General features: G+C 33.7%; 1 protein-coding gene and 2 non-coding genes across 3 annotated transcripts; 1 reads left to right on the top strand and 2 right to left on the bottom strand.

Annotated features, from left to right (window-relative positions):
* The first annotated feature begins 1,314 nt into the window (after positions 1-1,314).
* LOC124540156 (solute carrier family 2, facilitated glucose transporter member 2-like) lies at positions 1,315-26,069 on the top strand. Its single transcript, XM_047117608.1, has 7 exons — positions 1,315-1,681; positions 8,188-8,393; positions 9,972-10,283; positions 20,400-20,532; positions 22,139-22,347; positions 23,145-23,333; positions 25,814-26,069. Exons 1-7 carry the CDS (start codon positions 1,600-1,602, stop codon positions 26,048-26,050), a joined length of 1,368 nt encoding a protein of 455 aa, XP_046973564.1. The 5' UTR covers positions 1,315-1,599; the 3' UTR covers positions 26,051-26,069.
* Positions 10,976-11,048, bottom strand: Trnar-ucg. The gene has a single exon. It is a non-coding gene; the product is annotated as a tRNA-Arg (tRNA).
* Positions 15,640-15,712, bottom strand: Trnar-ucg. Its single transcript has one exon. It is a non-coding gene; the product is annotated as a tRNA-Arg (tRNA).
* Positions 26,070-27,181: the final 1,112 nt, after the last annotated feature.

Raw genomic sequence — 27,181 nt, 5'->3', positions numbered from 1 at the left:
TTATTTTAATTACGCTTTGTACTGATTATTTATTTATGAAATAAATAAAATGGAGGAAAAACCTTGTTTCTACATTGGTCATGGTTTTTAAATAGAAAAAGTTTTAAAATATATATTTAGGAATAAATGTATGTGTGTGTGTGGAATGAATATCACAAATACATACAAATACTACATCTTACACACATTTACTAATGCCGAATTTGCAAATAAAAAAAAATTATTTCGCTTCGTAATCTAGGGTAAAATTTTGAAAATATTTTTTGATTATTATTATCTGTGCGGCTTTTTGTGCATGTTATTTAATAACACGTGATGATGTGTAATAAAAAAAAAGAAAACTTTGTAAGAGCAGCCTTATGCAACGTCCACACAAACGATTGTTGGAACTCGTTTGACTAACACTGTAAAATTATCTTAATGTTCATTGTAACTACTGGAAGTAGCATTAGCGCTATCGAAGTAGTTTTTCAAGCAATTACTCTCAACGGACCCTGAAATTTCCGGAAGAGTCAGTTAACTCCATTGCATAGGTTGATTGTTCACTTGGGAGCATTTGAACGGGTAAGTTTACTTGCGTTAAAGTATTTCTTTTTTATCTGCAACAGAACAGATAACGTGGTATTAATTAGACGTAATATTGTATGCAATGAATTGGGTAACTTTATAAAATGAAATTTAAATTTCAACTTTAATTTATTTTTATCTACCATAATTTTATTACTTATTTAAGGATGACACATACTCGTATTCTACGGATTACTTACTAGAAACAATTTTTTTTTTAAATACTTTTATTTTAATGAGCTATAATACCTATATTTTTCACATTAAACTAGTCTACTGACAACAACTATGACCAAAAATTTGACAGTGATTATTATTAACCGCTATATCATATGTCTTAAGAGATCTTAAATCGTACGTTTCTTACGCTCTTTCTATTCTACATCAAATGTCTCACATATTTACTCTATCTCATCAATATAGTCCATGACGTTTAATTTGATTTATAGCATTTAAATCAGACAGAGATTATTAACATTTATCATATTACATGCCTTATGAGATATTAAGAGAAATCGTACAATATTACTCTATCCATACGTTATGAAATTTCCTGTAATACTTACCTCACGCCATCAATGGTACTTAGCCTTCAATTTGATCTGTAGCATTTAGCATTACTTGCATGATACACATCCAGTTGTAACCAATTCAAACGAGGCACAACGACGTCAATAGCTTAGTCTTGATAAACTAATGTCTATTGACTCAAACGCGCTGACAAACTCAGCCAGACTCACGTATATTTATTCTTTATCGTCGCATAATAATCGGCTTAAACGTACAGAAATTACATACTAATTATCAACAAGTTTCAGCCTCTATTCTCAATTAATTTACTGTTTAAATTCTTGTGTAAATATTTAAATTTTTCGATTTGTTTGTTTTCAAAATTGTACTTTATTGTATTGGTTTTAGAATGTATTTTCGTTTGTGTGGTGTTAATTTAGGAATGAATATATAAGAGCGACTGAAGTTTATCGTGCCTTTTGCGCGGTAGCGTGTTTGTTTTCTTAATTGTGTGTCGCTGTGATGTTTACTATAACTAAAAATGTGAGAATAAGTGAGGGAGATAAGGGGTCTGTTTTTAAAGGATACGCTTTGTCTGTTATAGGTAAGTTAGTACAGTACTAGTTTATTTACCATTTTACTAAGACCTCTTCTCCACTAAGGACAAGACTTTGGGGATTTCGAGCACTTACGACCGCAACACTAATCGAATGTTTGTTAGTTACATACATAGTGTACACATGTGATTATTACCCAACATAACATTCAGGTTTCCTGGCACATTTCCTTTTACTATTGAATAAGATTTGAATTGTAAAAAAGATTATGGAAGTTTATATGAAGATTATTTTTCAAGTGTAAATGATATATTTTTAATCGTCAAATGTTGTTAATATCATATTTGAGAACACGCCTTAAATTTATATGTTTTAGAAGTTCGAAATGAGAAATGATGTATGTAGTGAATATTCTCATGGATGTCTAATGAATGGTGTGAACAATAAACGCAATCGGCAACACAACAATTTCATGCGACCCATATTAATAAACGTTTGTTTCGTTTTTTAATCATATACGATACAGTACAGCTATTCTTTAAAAACAAAATCCAAGCTTATCGTAGGATACTATGAAATATCAGAAAGTTATAAGCGCCAAAGATTATTACCATTATAACAATTAAAAGATTAGATACACGTGTCATAATAGCGTATCATCGCAAGCCGACTTACAACATTTCACAATTGAAGTACGAATTGAGTTCCTATAGATTTTTTGTACGATGTTATGAAATATCAGAAAGTGATAAGCGCCAATGGTTATTACAATTATAACAATTAAATGATTAGATACACGTGTCCTAATAGCGTATCATCGTAAGTGAACTTACAACATTTCAAAATTGGAGTACGAAGTGAGATCCTATATATTTTTTTAGCCTAGAGTTTTTGCAATTAGTTAATTGCGTATAGTTGTTGAATCTCTACGTTCGTCTCTCGGGAAGCTTATTTTTAGAATGAATATTCTCGTTTTAATGGACTGAGGGACAAAATTACCCAGTCGTTAGAAAACTTTAAGCTTAACCGATAATTGCCGGTTCAAGCCCCGACACCACTAAATTTTATGACGTTTATTTGAGGGTAGGATTTTGGGCAAGACTGTTTTAAAAGTGAATACTTAAAGTAAAAAAGTAAATTAACGTAACAGCCTGTAAGTTTCCCACTGCTAAGATAAGGCCTCCTCTTCCATTAAGGAGAGGGTTTGGAATATATTTCACCACGCTTTTGCAATGCGGGTTGGTGGAATGCACATGTGCATGCAATGCAGAATTTCAATTAGGCACAGCAGGTTTCCTCATGATGTTTTCCTTCACCGCCAACCTCGAGATGAATTATCAACACAAATTAAGCACATATATATAGTGGTGCTTGCCTGGGTTTGAACCCACAATCATCGGTTTAGATGCACGCGTTCTGACCACTGGGCCATCTCTGCTGCATACTTAATATCAACTATTATATATTTAAATTGTAATTATTCGTAGATTATTATTAGATGACATGGAGATACATACTCTCTCGAAGGTCTAATGCTCTGAAGGTCTTATTAATTTTTAAAACATTATTTATTTTATTTTCTAAGGTTTAGCTAGCTTAAGGCATTGAAGTGTAAATTTAATTTAACTTTATGGACATACTTTATAGATAAAATAGTGAAAAAAGGATAGTTACTGACTTTCCTTTTTTGCCGGTTCTTCTCGATAGAATCTTCTTTCGGAATTGATAGTAGCTCGGCCCGTCCCGGCTTCGCACTGGTGGACATATGTTTTTTAATATATTTTAACCCTTTATTTAAAAAAAAATTGTTGTATTTTTTTTCAACATTTAAAAAAATCGTCGTTCTATTTCAACTTTTAGACAAAAACCTTAATAAAGTAAATACCTAAACCTAAGTTATTAATTCCTCTGCGTATTAGTGAAAGCTCAGTAGTTTTGGAGTTCATCGCGAATATAGTTATTAGTATACACTCATGAGTATTGTTGTATTCCGGTTTGAAGGGTGAGTGAGCCAGTGTAACTACAGACACAAGGGACATAACAACTTAGTTCCCAAGGTTGGTGGCGCATTGACGATGTAAGAATTAGTTAATATTTATTACAGCGTCATTGTCTATGGGTCTATGGTTGACCACTTAAAATCAGGTGGCCCATCTACTCGTCCGCCAACTTATACCATAAAAAAATATATATACAGACAGACAGACGCGGCCGGGCGCCTTTGATAATAATATGTAGTGATTATTTTCACGGTAATCGATCAGATGAAATACATTTTAATATAATTATTTAATTTGGTGAAACAAAGAGTAAATAATAAATTTGATAAATATTAAATTATTACCAATTAAAGTTTCCAATGATTGATTAAAACGTATAATAGAGTATTATATGTAGATGCGATAAATGAAATTAATTATCAATTAATTACAAAATTGCTTTAAAATACAGAGAGAGGTAAGAGACAAATTAAATAATGTATAAATATAGTTCGGCGCGTCCAGGCTTCGCAAGGATATAAGACTTTTTTATATTGTTACCTTTTATTTATATTAATATATTTTTAATACAGTACCACATTATTTATTTATACTCACAATCTCAATTTGTTCATTCTTTTGTTTTATTTAAGTAACGGATTTAATCTTAAGGGAGAGAGTTTATTTTTCTATTTCTATGATTTATTATATTCGTAATAGCTATTGAATCGAAAAGCCGATTTGAATAATTCAAAAAACAATCTATATGAATTCAAACAGTCTAAAAAATAAAATGATTTATTTGGATAAAGATTTAAACAGAAGTATGAATAACATTGTCTTATATTGATCGGTATTTAATTATGATTAAAAATTAAAAAGTTTATATTGTGTCATAGTGACAATAGTCGGACGAATGGTATCGTGAAGTTTTTTTTTGTAGATATTAATATGTTTTATAATATTATAGAACATACCTACTTTAGTTCTATCATCATTAGTCTCCGCAGTGCATGCGACGAAAGATGTTTTAGGACACTTTTTGTAAGGATCCCTTATCGTTTCTAGCAATAAATATATCCTATGTTACTCAAGGTAAATGTAGCTTTCCAAAGGTGAAAGAATTATTAAAATCGGCACAGTAGTTTTCAAGGTTACTCATAACAAACATATACACAAAAATTAAAATTAAACTCTTTATAATATTAGTGTTCATAATATACGAGAACATTCTGCGCAAGTCGTATCTGATAATGGCTAACAAGTAAAGAAGATGCATTACAACGGACGTCGGGCATTAGCTAATGTAGAAAATATGGTATGCCCTTGGACTTGGACTTACACTGGCTAATTGACACATGTGTGGGTGGTACGTACTTATATGGATTAGTACAAAGCCCTACCTCTTCATCGTTATTATTATTATTTTAAAAAAAGTAAAGTAAACAGTCTGTAAATTTCCCACTGCTGGGATAAGGCCTCACATTCTGTGTTTCTAACTCATGATGAAATTTCCGAAATTATAGGTTCAATTGATTTAAAATTAAGCAAATATATTCCGTCTGCGACATCGATTCATATAATGAGAGGGGTAAAGTTACCCCTATCATCTCATTATTAATTTAGCCGTACCAAGTCTGGTCAGGCAGCTGGCTATCAAATATTCACTAATTCATTTCATAGTTCCATTTGATCCTTGCAATTGATTTGACATTTTGCTGAAGTTCACAATGACTTTGTTTTGTGTTTTTTGTTAATTATTTTTAAATCAACAAGAATCGATCCATTTCTGTCTTTCATGTCCTGACTGTCAACTGCTTGGGAAAAATATAGTGCGTTAATCTTTGTACAAATACAGCCACTCTATAATCAATTATTAAATCTACTATCTGTTCCGGCGACTTCGTGCTCGTTTGTATTTAACAAAAAATATTCCAATCCAATCCAATCCATCAGCCCATTTCCGTCCACTGCTGGACATAGGCCTCTCCAATTGCACGCCACTGAGATCGTTCTTGGGCTACTCGCATCCAGCTCCTGCCAGCCGTCTTGCGTAAGTCGTCACTCCACCGTGCCCGAGGACGTCCTACACTACGTTTGCCGAGACGCGGTCTCCACTCTAGAACACGTTTCCCCCAACGGTTATCGGTTCTGCGGCAAATATGGCCAGCCCACTGCCACTTCAGCTTACTAATCCGGTGGGCTATGTCGATGACTTTGGTTCTCTGGCGGATCGCCTCATTTCTGATGCGATCCCGCAGAGAAACGCCGAGCATAGCCCTTTCCATAGCACGCTGAGCGACTTTAAACTGGTGGACCAGCCTTGCCGTGAGTGTCCACGTTTCGGCTCCGTATGTCATGACGGGTAGGACGCACTGGTTGAAGACTTTCGTCTTAAGGCACTGTGGGATCGACGATGTAAAGATTCGACGTAATTTTCCAAACGCTGCCCAACCTAGCTGAATTCTTCTATTCACCTCGTCCTCAAAAAATATTATTTACTTATAATGCTGAGATGGCCCAGTGGTTAGAACGCGTGCATCTTAACCGATGATTTCGGGTTCAAGCCCAGGCAAGCACCACTATATACATGTGCTTAATTTGTGTTTGTAATTCATCTCGTGCTCGGCGGTGAAAAAAAACATCGTGAGGAAACCTGCATGTGTCTAATTTCATAATTTCCTCTCCTTAATGGAAGACGAGGCTTTATCTCAGCAGTGGGAAATTAACACATTAACAATTTATTTATAATGCAAACTGTATACATATAATTACAGGATGTTGTCCCAATTCGATGCTACACCACGTCATATTTCAAATATAATTATATTTGAAATATGACCATCTATGTGGTATAGTATATATTCCAAGTAGCAGTTATTATTTCCCAACTGTGGGAAGTAAGATATTATGTTTCTTGTAAGAAATTAAATTTCATGAAGAACGATGACTTTGGGAGAGTAATAACTTTCTCGTCATTTGTCAACGCCCATCGCCAAAACATGGATAAATGTTAGTGTTTCGTTTGTCTACAGATCTATATAATACTAATATTGTAAATGTGGAAGTAGCTCTGTCTGTCTGGCTGTCATTCTTTCACGGCCAAACCAATGAACCGAATTTAATATAATTTGTTGTGAAGAAAGCTTGAACTCCAAGGAAGAACATATGTTACTTGTTTCACATAAGAATTAATAACATTAAATGCTTAAATATATACAAATATTAACTAAAACTAGTTACTGTATAAATCTTGACCCCGTGGAATGGTGGCAAGAATGCTAGCAGCATTTCCCCGTTGAATCGCAATTCCGATCCTCTGGGCTAACGAACCAGCCCTCCTGTCACCAGTGGAGGCAATGAGGCGAGGTGTTACACTTTTGATGAAGCTTTTTGCACCACTTCTCCAAGGGCCAAGGGTTTCGACAGCGAATGTAACTTGTTTCACTTAACTTATGACAAACAACTCATGATGACAACTAGTAATTCTTAAAAAAGCACACTAAGGTGTTGATAATGCACTCACACTTTTGTAAATTTCTGAATCTCTGTATAAATGTGTTGTATGCGATACTACAGATGCAAGATCTTAATTTATCTGAAGACCAACTGAAGTTTAGGTGCCTTCAAAATAATGCCATCCAATTTATATTCAGTCCTCGCAAATACGTTATACCAACATGTTATATAATTTCGTTCATCAAAGTTCAAACTATACTTTCGTATTTCTTTTCTATACTGTGTGTGCCGTATAAAATGCTTAATTCGATAACTCTTCGTAATGTTATGAGGACTATTTTAATTTGAAAGGATTTTTTTGACCAACACGGAGCCGTTTGCGTAATATCTGTACATAAAACTATTTTTTTAAACTCCTGTATACATCATAAGGAAACACTTTTGGCACTCAAAAAATCTTTTAAAATTTTCTATCTCAAAATTAAAGCATATGTATTTTTAATTCATACATACATTTGTTTTATTTTTAATCATACCCTGACAAAAATGTTACCGTACCGTAAGTGTATCTTTAGTTGACCTGACTGTTATTATTAAGATATATTATATTTTTTGTGATAAACTCGTTTCCTCCTGCGTCCCACGCAGTCGGCGGTCGCAGGTGTTAGGTACTCCTTTTGTTAACTCACTGGAAAAACGTGTTATGCGCTTCCCCCACGTGGTAATGCAAGGGTATGTGGGACTCATCGGTGCCCTAGAATACCCAAAAAAAACCGCTTTCGCATGATAGTGTCCTATGTATACCCTATGCTACCTTAGCATTAAAATCATATACTATATCCAGTTTCATCATATACATGAACATGTCCACTTCAAAATTAAGCCTCGGCTCCACCTTATGTACATCTTTATTTAGATGTTAGTTTCTTGACTTCAATTATTGTTATTTCTTCATTTTTTTATATCTAAGGGATTTTGTTTTAACCCAAAACAAGATTGGTATGTGTCCTAATTTCATTAAAAATTTTAGAATACTTATACATTAAGCTAATTATTATTTTTCAGAAGAAAACAAGCTGTATTATATCGGACCTAAGAGTTATTTCTCCTTGCAGTCAGCCTGCCATTCTTCACACATGGCGTGGAGAGCAACAATCTTACTATATCAGCTCACGCTGGCCACTTCACAACACCAGCAACAGTTCCTTGGACGACCACGGCGCTTATTCTCGCATCAGTATTCAGTGCCTTAGTACAGAGTTATTGTATTGACAGATGGGGTAGAAAATTTGGAATTTATATTGTTATTCTATTGCAAGGGGTGAGTGAATTCTGATTTTATCGATTATTTTTTCTTTTTATGGTATAGGTTGGCGGAAGAGCATATGGGCCACCTGATGGTAAGTGGTCGCCATCGCCCATAGACAATGACGCTATAAGAAATATAAACTATTCCTTACATCGTAAATGTGCCACCAACCTTGGGAACTAAGATGTTATGTCCCTTATGCCTGTAGTTAAGTGGATTAATATATAAATGGCTGTCCATATAGAGCTACTTGGTTACCTTAGGTAAATATTATTGCGTTTTTCGTCAAGTTTTTCAGTTGTTGGCCAAATACACTGCCATACAGGAAAGTGAGAACATTTGTTTACAATATGAGTAACCAGTAGTCGCCCGCGGCTTTGCTCGCATTTTAGAGTCTTGGTTGTCATGTGTTGGGCAAAAAAGTAGCCTATATCCTTCTTGAAGTTCAAGTTTGCTTCATACCAAATTTCATCAAATTCGGTTGAGCAGTTTGTCTTGTAAGAACGACAGACAGACAAAGTAACTTTCCCATTTATAATATAGATTGGCTAATTTATCTTGGGAATTACTGGTGTGATTGAAGCCAGTCAAAATCATCAGGTTTTTGCACAGTCTGTCTTCGTAATTATACACTCTTATCAAATTTTCTTTTGCTGCAATACCTTATACTGAGTTTCATTGTGAAGAGAGTTACCCAGTATTACTATAGGCATTATAATTTACTCTAAATATAAAGTAGAAGGCAGACATAGTGACAATTAAGATTCCAATGCTTACCAATTGATCGATTGAATAGATCACCTTGACAGCTTGTTGGCGGAAATCGATTAATAATAATTGTTTGTCGAAAATACTCGATTAAAAATATTAGTTAAAGATTGGCGACATCCTTACGTTACTTTATATTACTTAAAGTAATTGAAATATTAATTTTTATCTCGTTCATATTAATAAAATCTGCTGAAATAATGTTAATCTAAACAAAGAAAAATAAATTGAATAATGGTTTGTTTATTTGTAATATTACTAACTATTCTGTGAGAGCTCGGAAACTAACGACAAATTGACTATTAATATATATGACACACTTATAGGGTACACGTATTAAAATAGCATTTCAACATTTCACGAGAGAGAAATGAAGTTAGTACATACAGAATAGCAATGCAAATTGTAATTAAAATTCAATATACCTGCAAGCCCTCAAATGTTGCAATAACCCCGAGAGGTGGTAGTCACTTTCGATCAGATAACATAGAAACTCCGTAGAGTTTCTCCAAGGTCATAAAAATATTTGCACATTTTTGAACATAATTAAATTTTATGGCTAAAGATGATAACTGCCAGTGAATCTCTATTAGTTACTGTCAATCAAGCACAGCATAATAATGCTAACGATCTTACGTTAGCATATTTATATTTATTACGATAAGTATTTAATATGGGTTATTTAACACGTCTTTTATTTTTATTTGGTTCAGTCTCGTGAACAAGACATTCGTGAATAATATCGAAATATCGAGGTCCACCAAGTAACATGGTAAATATCCCGTTTTAAATACTTGTAGTAACATAATAATGTTGTTTCAGGCATCCTGTATACCGCTTCTCCTGGAGCCAAGTGAAATTGGTTCAATCGTGTTACATATCCTGTCTGGAATATCTACCGCTGGTCTTTTTATTTGTATTCCGATCTATATCAGAGAAATATCACCCACAAATGGCCGAGGAATGGCAATAGGTCTTATAACGGCGATGACAGCAGCGGGATATTTAGTAAGGTTCGGCCTCGATGGTGAAAACGTTCTGTACCTGATAGCTGCGATGGTGATGGTGCAGTTCGTGTCACTTTTCCTTGTGGTGGAATCGCCGAGCTACTTGGTGAAGTCTGGAAATCTTGAGGTAGGATATTTACTTAAATAATAATAATAGTAACAACCTGTAAATTTGCCACTGCTTGGCTAAGGCTTATTGTCCCTTTGAGAAGAACGTTAGGATTTTACACCTACAAAGCGGATTGATGCATTCACATGTGCCAGAATTTCGTTGAAATTAGAAACATGCAGATTTCCTAACTATGATTGCCTTCACCGCTGAGCTCAGAAAGAACACGTGAAAATTCAGTGGTGCTTGCCTGCACGCGCTTTAACCACTGAGCCATCTCGACTCTCGGACTTAAAAGTTTATTGTCGATTTTTTACATTATTTCTTTATGTTTTAATTGAAATCCAAACTACGATCAGCTTGGAAAAACTAAACTCCAGTTACCGAAACTTTGGTCAAAGTACGATTAACTGATTTGTGTTTAATCTGAACGCTTAGTTATCGAGCAATTTTAATCCCGAAACTGGAGGTCAAGTAGCAGATTTGAACTGGCAGTTTATACTATTATACTCATACTCAAATTCAAGGAAAGTATTACGTTAGCATATAACTGTCCCACAGCTGGGCAAATGCCTCCTCTTTTGGTGAGAAGTTCATATACAAGAAATTATAAAAAAATTGAATAATGACTTATGGTTTAATCAATCATTGCTAATTGTTCGTAAATAAAAAAATAAAAAGGATAAATACTTATCCAAAAACATATCACGCGACCGTGACAGGACTCGAACCTGCAGTCTTCGGATCCGAAGTCCGACGCCTTATCCATTAGGCCACACGGTCTACATACTCATTTCAGTAAAAGCTTGATGCTTAGCTTACCATGTTTTACGAGTATAATTTTTAAATCGACAATATTCGGCTCATACAAGCAAGCTTACAATTAGAGACAAATGAAAAGCTTATTGGACTTTAGCTGAAGTTAACGGGGTCTATTCCGGCTTATTGCCAATCCGTCCCGTGATAATTAAGCATATAACTAAGCATATATTCAAAAGATTCAAAAATGAATAACAGTTTATTTCAATTCAGTGCGTATTTATTGGAAATAGTTACTTAGATTTTTTAAATTTATATATAGTAAAATAAGCACTATATAAAAGTAATGTCACTAAACCTTTTTGCTGCTTGATAAAACCATCACTTAAGACTTTTTAGATTTAAATGTTTTTGAGTAATGAAAATATTTCAGCCGAGATGACCCAGTTCCACGTACGTCTTAACTAATAGTTGCGGGTTCCAATTTGGACTACCACCACAGAATTATATACTTGTACTACGTATAATGCACTTTATTTAGCTTATAATTCATCTCGTGCTGTGTAAGAAAACAATATGAGGAAATCTACATCTACTTTCAATGCAATTCGGTTAAAAGTATTAACCAACCAGTATTGGCGTAGTGTGGTGGAATTAGCTCCGAAGCGTATCCTCAAAGGAAGAGAATGCTTTAACCCAGCTCTGGGATACTAATTGACTGTTACTTTAATAGGTTGTTACAAGCCGTATAAAATAGTAATAATTGAATGAAATATAAAGCTAGTTACTGCCTGTTCATTAAAGCACTTCTATTTCGTGTGGAATTCACCCACATTAATCGTAACTGCTACGCTGTCGGCTCGTAGCGAGATGTTAAAACCTTTCTGTAGTTTCGCGCGAGTTTCACCCACACATACGTCACTGCTACGCTGTCGTAGGTCGCAGTGTGATATAACCTTTCGCAATTAATGGACTAACGCATATTTTTTAATCTGACTCGTAGACCTCGTTTAAACTAACAAACATGTATATGATCTTTATAAATTAATTGGAAACAACTGCCGCGTTGATTTAGTGGCTTGATAATATGGCAACAGATCCTAAGGTCATAAGTTCAAACCCTAGGTTAGGCCAATAAAAATTTATTGAGCTTCTTGAATTTATAATTGATCTCGCATTTATTCATTTAGTTAAGTAGGAAGAGAACTTAATGTTATAAACGCATAATAAGATAAATTTAAATTATTGCAACCTTCGTATAAATAATGTTGAGTAGGCTCTTACAGGATTAAGGCAACTTTATAAAATTATACGACTTTCAAGCTCTACTGGGCTGTGTAGTAGTTAGAATGCATTCATCTTAATCGTTGATTGCGGGCTCAAACCCAGGCAAGCACCACTGAATATTCATGTACTTAATTTGTGTTTATAATTCATGTCGTGTTCGGAGGTGAAGAAATACATCATGAGGAAATCTGCATGTGTCTAATTTAATAGAAATTCTGCCACACGCGTATTCACCAATCTGCTTTGGGACAGCGTGGTGCAATATGTTCCTAATCTGCCTAAATGGAGGGGTGTGTTACATTAACAATTATCGGAACAGGGGAATTTTAAATATTCTTTAAAATGATATGAAATTCAACAGTGCTTGCCTGGGTTCGTACCCACAATCCAAAAGGACCACTTAGGCTTAAATCTATCGAAGTCCCCTAATCTTAATGGAGTAGAAAATTGGCAGAAAATTCAACAAACTCTCGTAACATGCAAATGAAAATTTTTAAACTATTTCCAGCTTTCCGAAAATAATTTATTCTACAAAGCCTATCCTATTGTCGACCTTGCTAGTACAGTTTTATAAATTGGATGGATTAATTTGGAAACCTTTTAATAGTAATGTTTTGGAACTAGTACTAGTCAGAGCTATTACCAGTGGCCCATTTGATTCTCCCTGTTATACTCATCATTCATTCTACCGCGAAAAAGCAATACTTAGTGTTGATACGTAGTGAAGAAGTTTTGATTGAGTGAGATTTAAAACAACATACAGTTGTTAAAAAAAAAAAACTTTGCACAAAGGTTTGCACAATTATGAGTTATTCACCTATTTGCCGCGCATAGACTTAATGCAAATTTAAGACTTATATCGTTTTCATAGGGATACCATCATCGGAAAAATATAAAATTACCCTACGGGAAGCACTACCTTTCCAACAAAAAGAAAATATCAAAATCGGTCCACCCAGTGAAAAGTTATGAGGTAACAAATATAAAAAAAATACAGAGGAATTGATTACGTCCTCTTTTTTGAAGTCGGTTGAAAATATGGCGTACGACACTATTCTATTTCTAATATTTAATTAGAAATTATTCTTCTCGTACTAATTACGTTCGAGGCTCCCTCAAGGATGTTTTTGGTAGTGTGGGTACAATTACAGTTTACAAGAATATTATGCATATTCACAAAAATATAAATATTTTTGAAACAGTGCCATTCATTGTGTATATGAGTAGGAAAGGTGAACTAACTACTAGTTTCGGACTTCGAAGAGCTAATACATCCTTCTTTTTCTTAACCTGACATTAAGAAAAAAAAATCTTATGTCGAAAAAATATTAATGAATAAAACATATGCTCGTTACTATATTAATTATTAAAAGCGTTGCGCTAGAGTTTGTTTATTTCTAGGCAGTATAATTATATAACATTATTTTATTAGTACGTTATTTATACTCTATAATTAAAGTGAACTTTACATTATTGACATAATCTTTTATTAAAATGTTGGTAAGAGTAACAACTAAGTTTCTTTCCTGTTTTTCTCTGTAGAATCAACTTTCCAAACCAGTCGTAGTTTTACATTTTACTAAACATTAATACGACGATTCAATGTGCTAGTGAGCCTGCTTTGTTAATTTATTTAATTAGGTAATTCATTTATTATTTACAAAACTACGAAATACATGTTCAAAAACCTTTACTATGATCCACATATTTTTGTAACAATTTTATGTATATTGATAAAAATGCTTGTAAAAGCCTACTTGCATGAAGAATATATTGATTTTTATTTTATGACCTTATGCATATTTAACATGAGAAAAGTTTTACAAAGAAAACGGAATGTTTATCTCTATAAGATATTTATGTTAGCGCCCCTCGACTCTATGAGCTTGTAAATAGAATATTCAGGCAAAATATTTGATTTTCATTTCAAGGCGCGCCCTCTACGCTAAATTATTGGTGTGTGTGTGTGAGTGAGGTGTTGGTGTGAGTGACGTTTGTACTTAATATATATCTTAGTATGTGTAGAAAACTTAGAGTACGGATAGCATTAAAATATAAAATTAAATATGAATACCTCCGTATTTTATTTCAATTTATGTAAACAATCTTTTAGATCTACTTTTATATTCAATAAAATTAAGTAGAAAATAAAACATAAATGTTAAGAGAAATAATTAAAAAAAAATTATTGAATGAAAATATAAATTTTTTGCCAATTTTTCTGACTGTGCATCTGACGTGTCACAATCTGAAAATCCAATGCATGCTGAATCCGACTTAGAATAAACATGTAAAAATAATATTTGTCATACTTTACTGATTTAATAAATGTTTCTTTTTATATTATCTATAGTAATAACAGCAATATCGTCACATTTTGTAAATTATAATAATAATAATAACTTCCCGGATATTTCCTACCACTGGGCAAAGGCCTCCTCTCCTACCTACCGCGCTGCTCCAATGCAAGTTGATGGCTTCACATGTGGCAGAATTTCGTTGAAATTAGACATGCAGGTATCCTCACGTTGATTTCCCTCAACACCGAGCTCGAGATGAATTAGAAACACAAATTAAGCATATGAAAATTTAGTGATATTTGTCCGGGGTTGAACCTGCATTCATCGGTTAAGATCTACATGTTCTAATCTCTGGGTTATATCGGCATTGTAAACAAAAACACAGTTGCTGGTTAAGTTAGGAAACAATCGAGAGTCGTTATTTAATATTTCTTCTCAGAAAGGATAGATTCTGAGAACATTAAGCGTTCTTTATTAAGAATCGTAAGATAAAGAACAACTTATCCGGCTCTGAAGTTTGCCGGGTAAAAATAAGAGTTACTTTGAATTCACTTCTACCGAGAACCGCTTGTGCGATGAGGCATAACATAAATTGCACTTAAAACCATAGTATTATACATATATGTACGATATTCGGTTAACCGTATAATATATAAGTACAAAACATAAGCATATAGTGGGAAACAAATAATTATAAAGTCTTTTGCTCTGCATAACTATCAACATAGTCTAGAGAGGTGAAATTTTAAACATGATTTTATATCGTAAGCATACTCATGGAAATTTAATCTTTAAGAGTATAATTAATTAGGGGTAGTTTTGCTTGAGTTGTACCTGAAATAATAGATTTATATGACGCTATTCGATTATTATTAACAAAATAGTGTCAAATAAAATAGATGTTGCACAAAAAAAACTTTTATGTACCTTATAAAAGAAAAAGAGCTCACTTATTACTTGCTAACTTTTTATGTTCGATTAAAAAATAATGTAAAAAATATTTTGATATGTAAAATGAAATATCGATTCGACCGTGACAGGACTCGAACCTGCAATCTTCGGATCCGAAGTCCGACGCCTTATCCATTAGGCCACACGGTCGCTTGTAGACGTGGCATAATTTATCGTAGGCTTGATATAAAATTCAACTTATATAACGCATAATATTAAAATAATGAAATTAAAAAAAAAAAACCTTGTTATATTTTAAATATATTATATAAAATTATTTGTTTAATTTTAACATAACTGTATTTTGTTGACTTAGTTGTTTTTTTACTGAATGATAAAGTATTTATTTGCAAGTTAGTAAGTTAGTCAGTAACTTATTATTTAAATACGTACCGTTACTAATGTGAAGGATAAAGTCTATAGCGCTGTTTATACATATTAATAAATTGTATTTCGAAGTTGATTTCAATTTATATAATTACATAAGTGTAGTTGTATAGTATAGGGTCATAATACAATGTTTTATAAGACTATTTTTTGTGTAATTTATTTTATTTATTTAATTCATACTCTGTGCATCATTATACTAACAGTGAAAACAGTACATTAAAATAATATGTAGCGTTATATATTAACCGTATGTTATGTGACACTCAAAGATTGACAAACACTTATGTATATTAAAATAGAACCTTAATAAATATAAATTGTAATAAGTAACCAGTGTCATTACTAATATTAAATAAAAAAATACCTACTTATGGTTCGGAATACAGATTATATTGAGTATAATTAGTAGTTAATGGTATCATATAAATAAATAAACAATGAATTAGACAAAATGATCCAGTGATGCGTATATCTAACCGATGATTGCGGGTTCAAACCCAGGCAAGCACCGTTAAATTTTCATGTGGTTAATATTTATTTCTTTATTTTAATACGATGTGCAACACAACGATAACATTGGAGACACTAAATTAACATTATATGTAGCGTTATATATAAACCATATGTTTTACAACATAAACACACAAAGATTTACAAACACACACACATACATACGCACACACACATTGGAAAACATCGTTAGGCATAATGCATTGGTGGAGTAGGCTCTGAAACTTTTCCATAAACGGGTGAGGCGGCCTTAGCCCAGCAGTGGGACATTTACAGGCAGTTACTTTATAATTTTAGTTGCAAATTGGATTATTACTTATTAAGTATATTTAATTGTTATAATTATATTGTAACTGTATTATATTATATATATTATATCCTTAGCTTTTTTATTGTCTAATAAATTAACTCGCGGCCTCGGTTGTATCCAATTCAGTTTTTGACAAAGACGCTTCAAAAACCCGTATAACAACTCTTGACTTGCCTGGCTGAAAATCATTGTCATATTATACAAAATTCATGTTATTAGTCATTCTTACAATTGCATAGAACCTCTTTTGTGCATACAATTTAATGTAGAACCTTGTTCGATAAAAATATTTTTGTCTTTTGTAAAATAGCACCGAACGTCCGCAATACGCCGCCCCGAAGGGACATACTTTGTAGGATACTCTAGTTAGCATAGTTCTTAGAAAAGAGTACCGAAATCATCTTTCCTTGGATATATTGAAGATATACAAGACTATGATATATGAGACCGGTTCAAAAGGGTTGGCGATTGTGCTGTACATACTGTAGAAGCTTATAAACATTTCAGAACCGCAAAAATTTAATATATGAAAAATTCAACCAATATGTTAAATTCCAACGTTGGATAAGATTTACTTATTTATATAGTGATTCTCATAAATAATGTATTTGATTCATATATATTAAGCTTAAGTTAATAATTGTTACATGGTATCCTAACATACATCCTGACGCAGGCTATGTAAACTTTTTTTACATACTATTGGTTGGCGGACGATCATATGGCCACCTGATAGTAAAAGGTCACCACCGCCCGTAGACAATGGCGCTGTAAGAAACATACACCATTTCTTTCATCGCCAATGCGTCACCAACCTTGGGAACTAAGATTTTATGTCCCTTGTGCCTGTAGTTATACTGGCTCACTCACCCTTCAAACCGGAACACAACAATACTGAGTACTGTTGTTTGGTGGTAGAATAACTGATGAGTGGATGGTACCTATCCAGACGGGCTTGCACAAAACCCTACAACCAAAAGCATCACACCTAAATAACCCATTTAGGATAATGGGTTTCTCTGTTTTTATTGTATTTAAATATTATATGAATTGTTACATTTCCCTATTAAAAAGGTGTTAAAAAGAATGTTCAAATTCAAGTATTAGATTGTAACATTACAAACGAGCGCTGCTTGTTAGGGACCACACTAACGTTCCTGCAGAAGAGTTTAAATTAAGACGAAACGTAAATTAATTTATGCGGATACACAAACAGCACAATTAGGCTGTCGGGAACGGAAATTACGCTTTGCAAAACAAAATGGCTGCCGGAATATTCTATTATAACAGTGGCGTCATGAAATGGCTACTATTTAAATTTTAATTTCGCCAATTCTCCTAGTTATTACGCTTTGTGAACCCCAGACAAATATTCCCCTTAAAAAATATCAATGTTTTTTGTACGACAGAGACTACAATGAGCCGAGCCGAGATGGCCCAGTGGTTAGAACGCATCTTAACCAATTTCGGGTTCAAACCCAGGCAAACACGACTGAATATTCATGTGCTGAATTTGTGCTTATAATTCATCTTGTGCTCAGCGGTGAAAGAAAACATCGTGAGTAAACCTGCATATGTCTAATTTCATAGAGATTCTGCCACATGTCTATACCACAAACCGACATTAGAACAGCGTGGTGGAATATGTTCTGAACCTTCTTCTCAAAACGGAGAGGATGCCTTAGCCCAGCAGTGGGAAATTTATAGGCTGCTGTTGTTTGTTGTTGACGACAATGTAATGTAGCATTATAACCTGTTTGAATTGAATGCCAATATTGCCTAGCTAGATGAGAACCCATCTCGGCCCAAGGCTCATCAACGCCGCTGCCGCTCTTGGTCGCCTCCTTCCGAATGTGGGAGGGCCGGGGTCGCTATGCCGGCGTCTTTATTCCGGCGTAGTGAGGTCGATGGCGCTGTACGGTGCCCCGATCTGGATAGACGCCCTCACCGCTAAAAATCGGGCTCTGCTGCGAAAGCCGCAGAGGGTCATAGCGGTGAGAGGCATCAGAGGGTACCGTACGGTGTCGTGGACTGCGGCGACACTTCTCGCGGGCGATCCGCCCTGGGAGCTCCAGGCGGAGGTGCTCGCGGAAGTGTACCGGTTCCGGGTCGAGGCGAGGGACCGCGGCGACCGTCCAGGGTCGGCGGAGATCGGGCGGATCAGGGCTCTAGCCCAGCAAGCCCTGATCGCCCGATGGCAGGAGGATCTGGGGACTCCCACGGCGGGCCTAGCGACAGTGGAGGCGATCCGTCCCCACTTGAGTCGCTGGGTCGAGAGGAAGCACGGCACACTGTCGTATAGAATGACGCAGGTACTTACCGGACACGGATGCTTCGGTAAGTACCTGCACGGGATAGCGCGGCGGGAGGAGTCACCCTCCTGTCACGAGTGTGGTGCGCCAGTGGACACGGCGTACCAAACCCTGTACGAGTGTGCTGCGTGGGGGCCCCAGAGGCACATCCTTGCGGCGCCTATGGGCGGAGACCTCTCGCTACCGATCGTTATCAACACCATGCTCGGTAGCGAGGTGTGCTGGTCAGAGATGCGCTCCTTCTGCGAAAGTGTCATGTCGCAGAAGGAAGCAGCGGAGCGGGAGCGGGAAAAAAATGCCGCCGCTGACTCGCTCCGCAGAAGACGACCGGGGAGAAGGAAAAGGCGCTACGCGCATCTTCTCCCTCCGCCTCAATAGGCGCCGTAGGGACCAGGGGGGGTCCCAGTACCCTGGGAATCCCCCCTAGCTGTTGAAGGCCCGTATAAGCGGGCCGACCGTCAGGGCGTCACGGTAGCATGCGTAAGCGATCCCGTGGCGTCCGCCGAAAGACGGAGAGGGCACCGCTGGTTTTTTAGTGGGTAAACCCGGTGTGCTTGGGCGCACTCGGCGTTCAGGGCTCCGGGGAGTCCCACACACCCCCCCACTTTCCATCACGTGGGGGAAGCGCGCAAAGCGTTTTTCCAGCGTAATAAAAAAAAAAAAAAAAGCTAGATGAGAACCCGGATTCCCTCTGGTTAAAATAACCGAATAAATAAACGTTGATCTATACTTTCTATATGTATATTTTTTTCAATAATACATTGTATTATTTTCTTTATTCTTGGACGTTATATAATATAGCACCCGCACCACATTTTTGCTGAATAAAACGTTACCACGCTATTAATTGCCTGCTCTATTAACAATCGACCGCAAATTAATAATTTCAGAATTCCGATTGGATTTGAAATCGAATCGTTGACAACCCTGAACACATTTGAAAATATATCGATAACTTTGTAGCAATAAGTTTCCGGGAAGAACATTTGTATTAAAATTTCAACGATATATTTTAAAATCTTAAAATACATTTTAAGATTTTAAAATATATCGTTGGAATTAATGAAATTCTGTTTGGTGGTTTGAAATTAGTTGATAAATTATAAAAAATCAATTTAGAATTTTTAAAATATACTGATTAAAATTAAATAACATGTTTCATGAAGACCTCCGTACTCAGAGGTCGTTGGTTCGATTCCCGGCCGAGTCGAAGTAGAAAATTCATTTGTTTTCTAAGTGCTTTAGCTACTTACATTGGAAACAGAGTAATGTATGTGATGTTGTCCAATATTTATTTATTTATATATATTTTCAGGCTGCAATAGTCAATATGGCAAAGTTAAAATGTCTGTCAATCGACGATACGTATATTCTACACGAAGTAAAATTACTGAAGGAGGAAAGTGTTCGTGCCACCCCAAATGATCAATTGAAGCTTTCAGACATTTGTAAGTATTCATTTTTCATACATAATTTTGTACATCAGGAACTGGAACTGTTAAAGTCGTTCTTGTACTTAAAATGTGCGAGTTCTAGAATATCGAGATCGAAATATCGAAAGTTTTTGGATCTACTATCTTATCTTGAATGTAGTAAAAAAGCCACAGTCCCAAATAATATACATCAGCTTTGCAAGAGTAAAAAAGAGGTATAATATGGATTTGACTCTTGCAGTCTAAGTGGATTTATTAGTTCTATATTAATGGTAAAAAACACCCAATTTTAGAGAGATAACCTGTTCAATTCTAAACCAATCCAAATGCATATCATAGATAATAATGAACAAAATAATTTATTAATGTAAGATTCCTTAACACTAAATTCGTCTACGAAATAAAAAAATACAAGACTAAAATTTTATACAAATTTACAACACTCTATGTCTGTAAAATTTCTTAGAAAATCATAAAAATAGTCGAACTGTTTCTCAAACACAACACCCTTAACTTCGTAGAACTGTGAAACCCTATTAAACTTCTTCTTAATGCAGAAAAAAATAGACCAGAAAAATTTTTCGTCTGTTCAATTGCAGGAAGAATAGATTAAGTATCTGATGGATCTTGGTCGAGTGGAAGGAATAAGTCCACGTGCTCGATATACGATAATATGGATTGAACAAATCAGATCCACTTCTTGCTCAACCATTAAAAATTGCTGGAGAAAGGTCGTAAGAGACGCATAAAAAATACTGATTTTTGACTTTTTTAATCAATCGAGAGCAAAAGTTAGACTTAGAAAAAAATGATCTGATGATATTAATATTCCACGAAATTTAATACGAGATTTTTCTAAAAGAAAATTTCTAAATATTTTGAACGTGTATTCCAATTCTCAATGCAATATTTTCATAACAGAATTCTAAGTATTATCTTGATTAATTTCTCGTGATTTTTTTTTTCTCTTTGAATCACAGCATTGATATGGCATTGAAGAACATCAGACGGTGTATTGTAAATGGTCTAATATTAGATTATAATGACCCATGTGGGTAGTCTTATTTATTTAACGTTAGACTTTTGGATCCGATTTTTAACTGTCTTTAAGTATTTGTAACCATTGTCTCAATGCGTATTATGTGCGTGAATTCAGGTGCACCTCTATTCCGGCAGTCTTATACGTGGTGGTCTCTTTATATAAAATTTTCAATCCTTTTGGGTAGGCCGTAAAACGACGATTACCATTACTGTGTTATGTTTTGAGCGTGAGTAACCCAGTGTACCAATAAATACAGGCATAATCTGGTTCGTAGTTGTTTGTATATCTTAATTTTAATGTTGATGGCGTATTGCTGGTATGATGATTGATCAAAATTTAATCAGATGACCTATTTATCAATTCCTACCGATGTGACATAAAAAAGAGTTCAAATGTTACGATGTGTTCCGATGGTGTGTGTGTGTGCGTGTGTTCCGACTTTATTGGCTTCCGGGACACGGGAATCGCCGTTGATGGAAAAATCACCTAACATATTGAACACAGAATTTTGGAATCTGCAGCCTTGCAAGCGAATTAATATTATAAACTCATAACGTTATTAATTACAATATATTTTAGGGACTAATCGAATATGGCGGGACGAAATGAAGATTGGTCTAATGTTATATACGATAACGATACTTAGCGGCTGCATCATATTTTTGGACCAGGGGAAAACCCTCATTCAACTAAAAACGTCAGCGGACCCTGAGAATATTCTGGTGCCTATCTGTCTGTTTGCTGGAACGATGTCTTGCGTTGTTTTAGTAAGATTATTTGAGAGAAAAGTAAGTAAGTATGATTTGGCAGATACTGATTTCTATATTTATATCACTGATAAAACTGCGAAATACTGTATATAAGAATACTATATATTTATATCTTCTCTAAAAATTGACGTATCTTCTGGCATAAGTATTATATATTATTGTTGAGAATAATAGTATGAGTATATTAATAGTAGTTAAATCTTTGATAAAACCTTTTATATTTATTGGATTTAACTTATTTCGTTAATCTATTCTAAAATCATACAGGCTTATAAAAGCACTTTTATGCATAGTATTTGATTATCATATTCCAATTGTTTTTTGCTGAATGTCGAAATTATATTCTACATATACAGAATATTTAGCTATTGTGATGATATTAATTTCATCCAATATTAAAATGCGAAATTCGCTGCGACGATTTCATTCACTGAGTGCACGTTCTTCGCACAATAACTTGAAGCACTCGTGTTTGCTTGGCACAAGCGCTTAAGCACTTGTATATGCTTATTGGAAAAATCACTTGAGCACTCTTGTAATCTTATTTAGATTTGACCACGACTTATCCAAGTTTATCTACTAATTCTTCTTATTTAGTTGAATTTGAACCTTAACAGAAGGCTCTAGGATTTAAATTCGCATCAATCAATTTTTATCGTAATTTTTTTTATAATTTCCTTATTACACGGCAAAGGAAATGATCGTGATATAATATTATGCAAATATCTGGAATTCACTTCAATCCTTATCCTTAAAATGAGAGGATTATTGATATGGTATTGATGTGTTTACAGTTTGTAATTTTCTTATTTCAGTATCTCTTGACGTTCGCCTATTCAGTGATGGTATTATCAATGGGAACACTAGGTGTATTTACGCAAGCTGATCTCACAGTGACGTCACTAAGATGGCTTCCAGTCGCGGCTTTGGGTGTCCTTGTATTTGGTTACGGTCTAGCATGGGGCTTGCCAACTATGATCATGGTAGAAATGCTGAACTTGCAAGTATGTATTCATTCCTTGCAAATTGAATACTTCGACTTTTTATTCTTGATAATTTAAATTGCAATGAATATTAACCCAACGCAACTAAAAGACTATTATAAATGTTCTTAATTGACTGACTAGGCTATTAAGCTTTAAATCCAAAGAGTCCTCGGTATTATTGCTGAGCTTGACTAATAAAAGGAAAATGGATTTCTTTTGATGAAAAATTCTCAGTGTCTTATGTTCCTTTCCCTGATTAGTGTGTATTGTTAACACATAGTATCATTCAATAGTTTTCGAAAAGCAATAAAACGTAATAGTCCGACACATGATTTCTTATCGGTCGATTATCGAGATTCCATTAGATCATAGAAATAGTAGTCAAGCAAGATTATTACTATTTTTAGTCATTATTGTACATTTACATATGTAGTGCACAATTTTATCTTCCAATATTTTTATGAGCCAGCGGGTTTAATTTAATGTATGCCATTATTTTATCAATACAATACAATCTCTCATATTATTATACGGTACTGTACAGTATTAATTCTCTGGTTAAGCCTAAAGATTAACATGGGACCATAACGACTCCATTAAAACAATTTACTGATCTGGTAAAATGCATGTAAACGCTTAACCTAACTTTAGTAATTATCATTTACTTATAAGCTTGACGACTACCGTGGTCGAGTGGTGTGTACACCGGTATTCATGGGTATGCTACTTCTAGGTCCCGGGTTCGATTCCCGGTCGAATTGATGTAGATTATCATTAGTTTTCTATGTTGTTTTGGGTCTGGGTGTTTGTGGTACCGTCGTTACTTGTGATTTTTTCTATAACACAACTGCTTTATAGTCTATTCCAATGGGAAGAGGAGAAAAGGTAAATAAACAACTTTGACCTTGAATTGATATGTCATTTGCGTTCGACTAGTGAGGTGAAAATAATTGAATGAATGGGTAATTAATGCTAAAGAACGATATATTTTTTTTTTGATTTTAAAAGTAATTTTCCGTTTAAACAAAGTCAGGTCGTAATAAAAAACTTCAGATAATTCCGAATATGCATCCGTGCACATGATACGAAAGATGAGAGACGAATGTCTTTCTTAACATTGTATTATTTTCAAAACTATAAAATTGCTATGCACAAAACTGATCTACATTTCGAGATAAGAGATTATTTTTAAGTAAAATAATTCTTTTAACATTTTTGTTAAAAATATTATTTTTATGTAAAAACCTTACTGTATAAAAATAACTTTTTTATCTATCGTTAGGTAACTTTTTACGTTTGTAATAAATAATTCATGTTATATATTACAACCAATTAAATAAATATATTTAAAAAAAATATCTATTATGAATTGTAAAACTAAAATAATATATTTTTTATCTGTATAAATTCATTCGTCTACATTCGTTTAGCGAACATGCCTAGATGAGGCCTCTATTTTTAATGTTCGTCATCGAGAAATGGCGTCTTGAATGTCGACAAAACTGTTTTCGTTACTTTAGAAGTGAAATTAAAGTGGATCTATGTAGTTTAGTGAAATATTGTTGTATTACAAATGAAGATATATTAATCAAGAACTGTTTGTAGTTAATCTTATAGTAGAATTATCAACAAAACACTTGTGATATTGAAAAATACGGTATGTTTTGAATGTTTCCTTTTGTCATTGGAATGGACTATAGCTACTTACATTAGGATCAGAGTAATGTATGTGATGTCTCATATTTATTTATTAAGCTTTTAAGCGCACATAAAGATTCCACATGTCACAATACATTATTAAAATATTAAAACAATTCGGAATTCCTCTTAATAATTTTATTATTTTGACACAATAAAAGAGCAAAAAAGTATCATTGTACATAATATTCCACTACAAAGAAACTCTTTACATAAGCGGTTCACCCCGGAGGGTGTCCCTACAACTTCCCGCTACTTTCAAGCTTAAAGCTCTAGAAAATATATACTATTTTTACTTTGAGCTTTTAACGTTGTCTCCATGGGTTATAATACATTTTATTATTTATTTTTAATATTATTATAAAAAAATATCCTAATATATAATTTTTATAACTAATGAATAGAAATATTTTTGATCTATAATAATAAAAAAGTAACTAAATATTTTTTTATTTTTACTTGATGGATAGTAAATAAAAAAAATCAAATCAATTTTATTCAAGAAAACTACACAATGAAGCGTTTTTGAATCGTCAATAATTAAGTACTACTACAATACCAAATAAATAAATAATAATTATTAAATAATCTTGATATATTCTATCCTACATTTTTAGTTATTTTCTAGTCTCCCTTTTAATTTCAGAATCCTTTTATATCACTTATTTTTGCGTTAGATAATTATAGACAGCTTAATGAGCTACGAATCTCAGCTACGCGGCTACATATGTGCGTAGCTGTCATTCGTAGCTTGGTCGCTACGAGTAGCTAATAATAATCTTCAATTACTTTCCTTTCAGATCCGATCAACTGTTTTAGGAATCATCTATACATACTCTCAAATAATTAGACTGGTACATGTATTAACGTTTGAATATTTGGAAAATAGTATAGGTATTTATACATTATTTTATATGTTTGCCTGCGTCAATATATTCGGAGCGATTTATACGTTATCAAGCATGCCTAACATAAAAGGCAAGAGCGTCAGACAAATCGAGAAACAAATGAAGAGGATACCGCTATTGAATTTATGAATAAATGCATTATATTTATTGTAAATAGTTTTATTTAATTGTTATACGTATTTTTTTTTAAATTGGAATTTGGAAATTTGATTATAATTAACAATGTGCGAAAAATTTATACAATTTGTTGTAAATATTAAAACTATATAAATAGTATACAGTTATAAATTAAAGTTCAAGTACCATCTCTAAATATTGTAAAACAATATTACTGTACGTTATTTTTATGTCCGTGTGATATATATTCACGGTTGTTTTCGAAGGTGATCTTTGATATTGCAACCAGATCTACTGATATTCTGCATAAACACCAAATCTTCATTTATTTTTTTACTCGACTTTTTATAAATGTATACATAATATCTAATTCGAATTTATGATTAATGAATCTCAATAAAAACAGAGAGTCGCATTTACTTTCGATGTTTTTAGTATTTAAAGTTCAAAACATTGTTAATAATACTACTTATTGAATGATGAAATTGAAACTATTGAATTTGTACACTTTAAACGGAAACTAATTAGCTTTCATTATGAAGTAATATAACGTTGATCGTTTATTTAATTAAATTTCAATTGAAATTTTAATTTATTCTACAGTCAAGTGGCTATACCTGTTTGGATAATATTTGTAACCAATGCACCAACTTTAGCACCAATTTCTATGCATTGGCTTATATCTAAACAATGTTATAAAATATGTTTATTTAAATATATACCGAGGGCTGTATCTTTAGTCGCAAATCACAAGGAATTTGGGGAAAAGAAAATTTTTCTATGAAAAGTCTGTGTTTGAATACACTTATGCACTATAATGGCTTTTGTGTGACTGGCTGATCTCTCGTGATATTGGTCGCTTAAAATTGGCGAAAAAGACATTATTGTTATCATTGTTTATTCATAATAAAAATGGTCTTGAATTTCGAACTATTCTTAAACGAATATTCGAAGCAATAATTAAAATAAAACATGTAAATATCTTATTCATTAATCCGGAATTAATGAATTATCTTTTTTAATTAAATACAAATAAGTTCAAATATTTTTATATGTAAACGTTTATAGAATGCATTATTAGGTAAATAGCCTTAGTAGTCAGAAAAATTTCATAAGGACACCTTTACACGAAGAATTACTCTC

This window comes from Vanessa cardui, chromosome 24 (assembly GCF_905220365.1).
Source record: "Vanessa cardui chromosome 24, ilVanCard2.1, whole genome shotgun sequence".
NCBI lineage: Eukaryota > Metazoa > Arthropoda > Insecta > Lepidoptera > Nymphalidae > Vanessa > Vanessa cardui.
The sequence above is the reverse complement of the archived record's forward strand: the minus strand, read 5'-3'. Positions and strand labels throughout refer to the sequence as shown.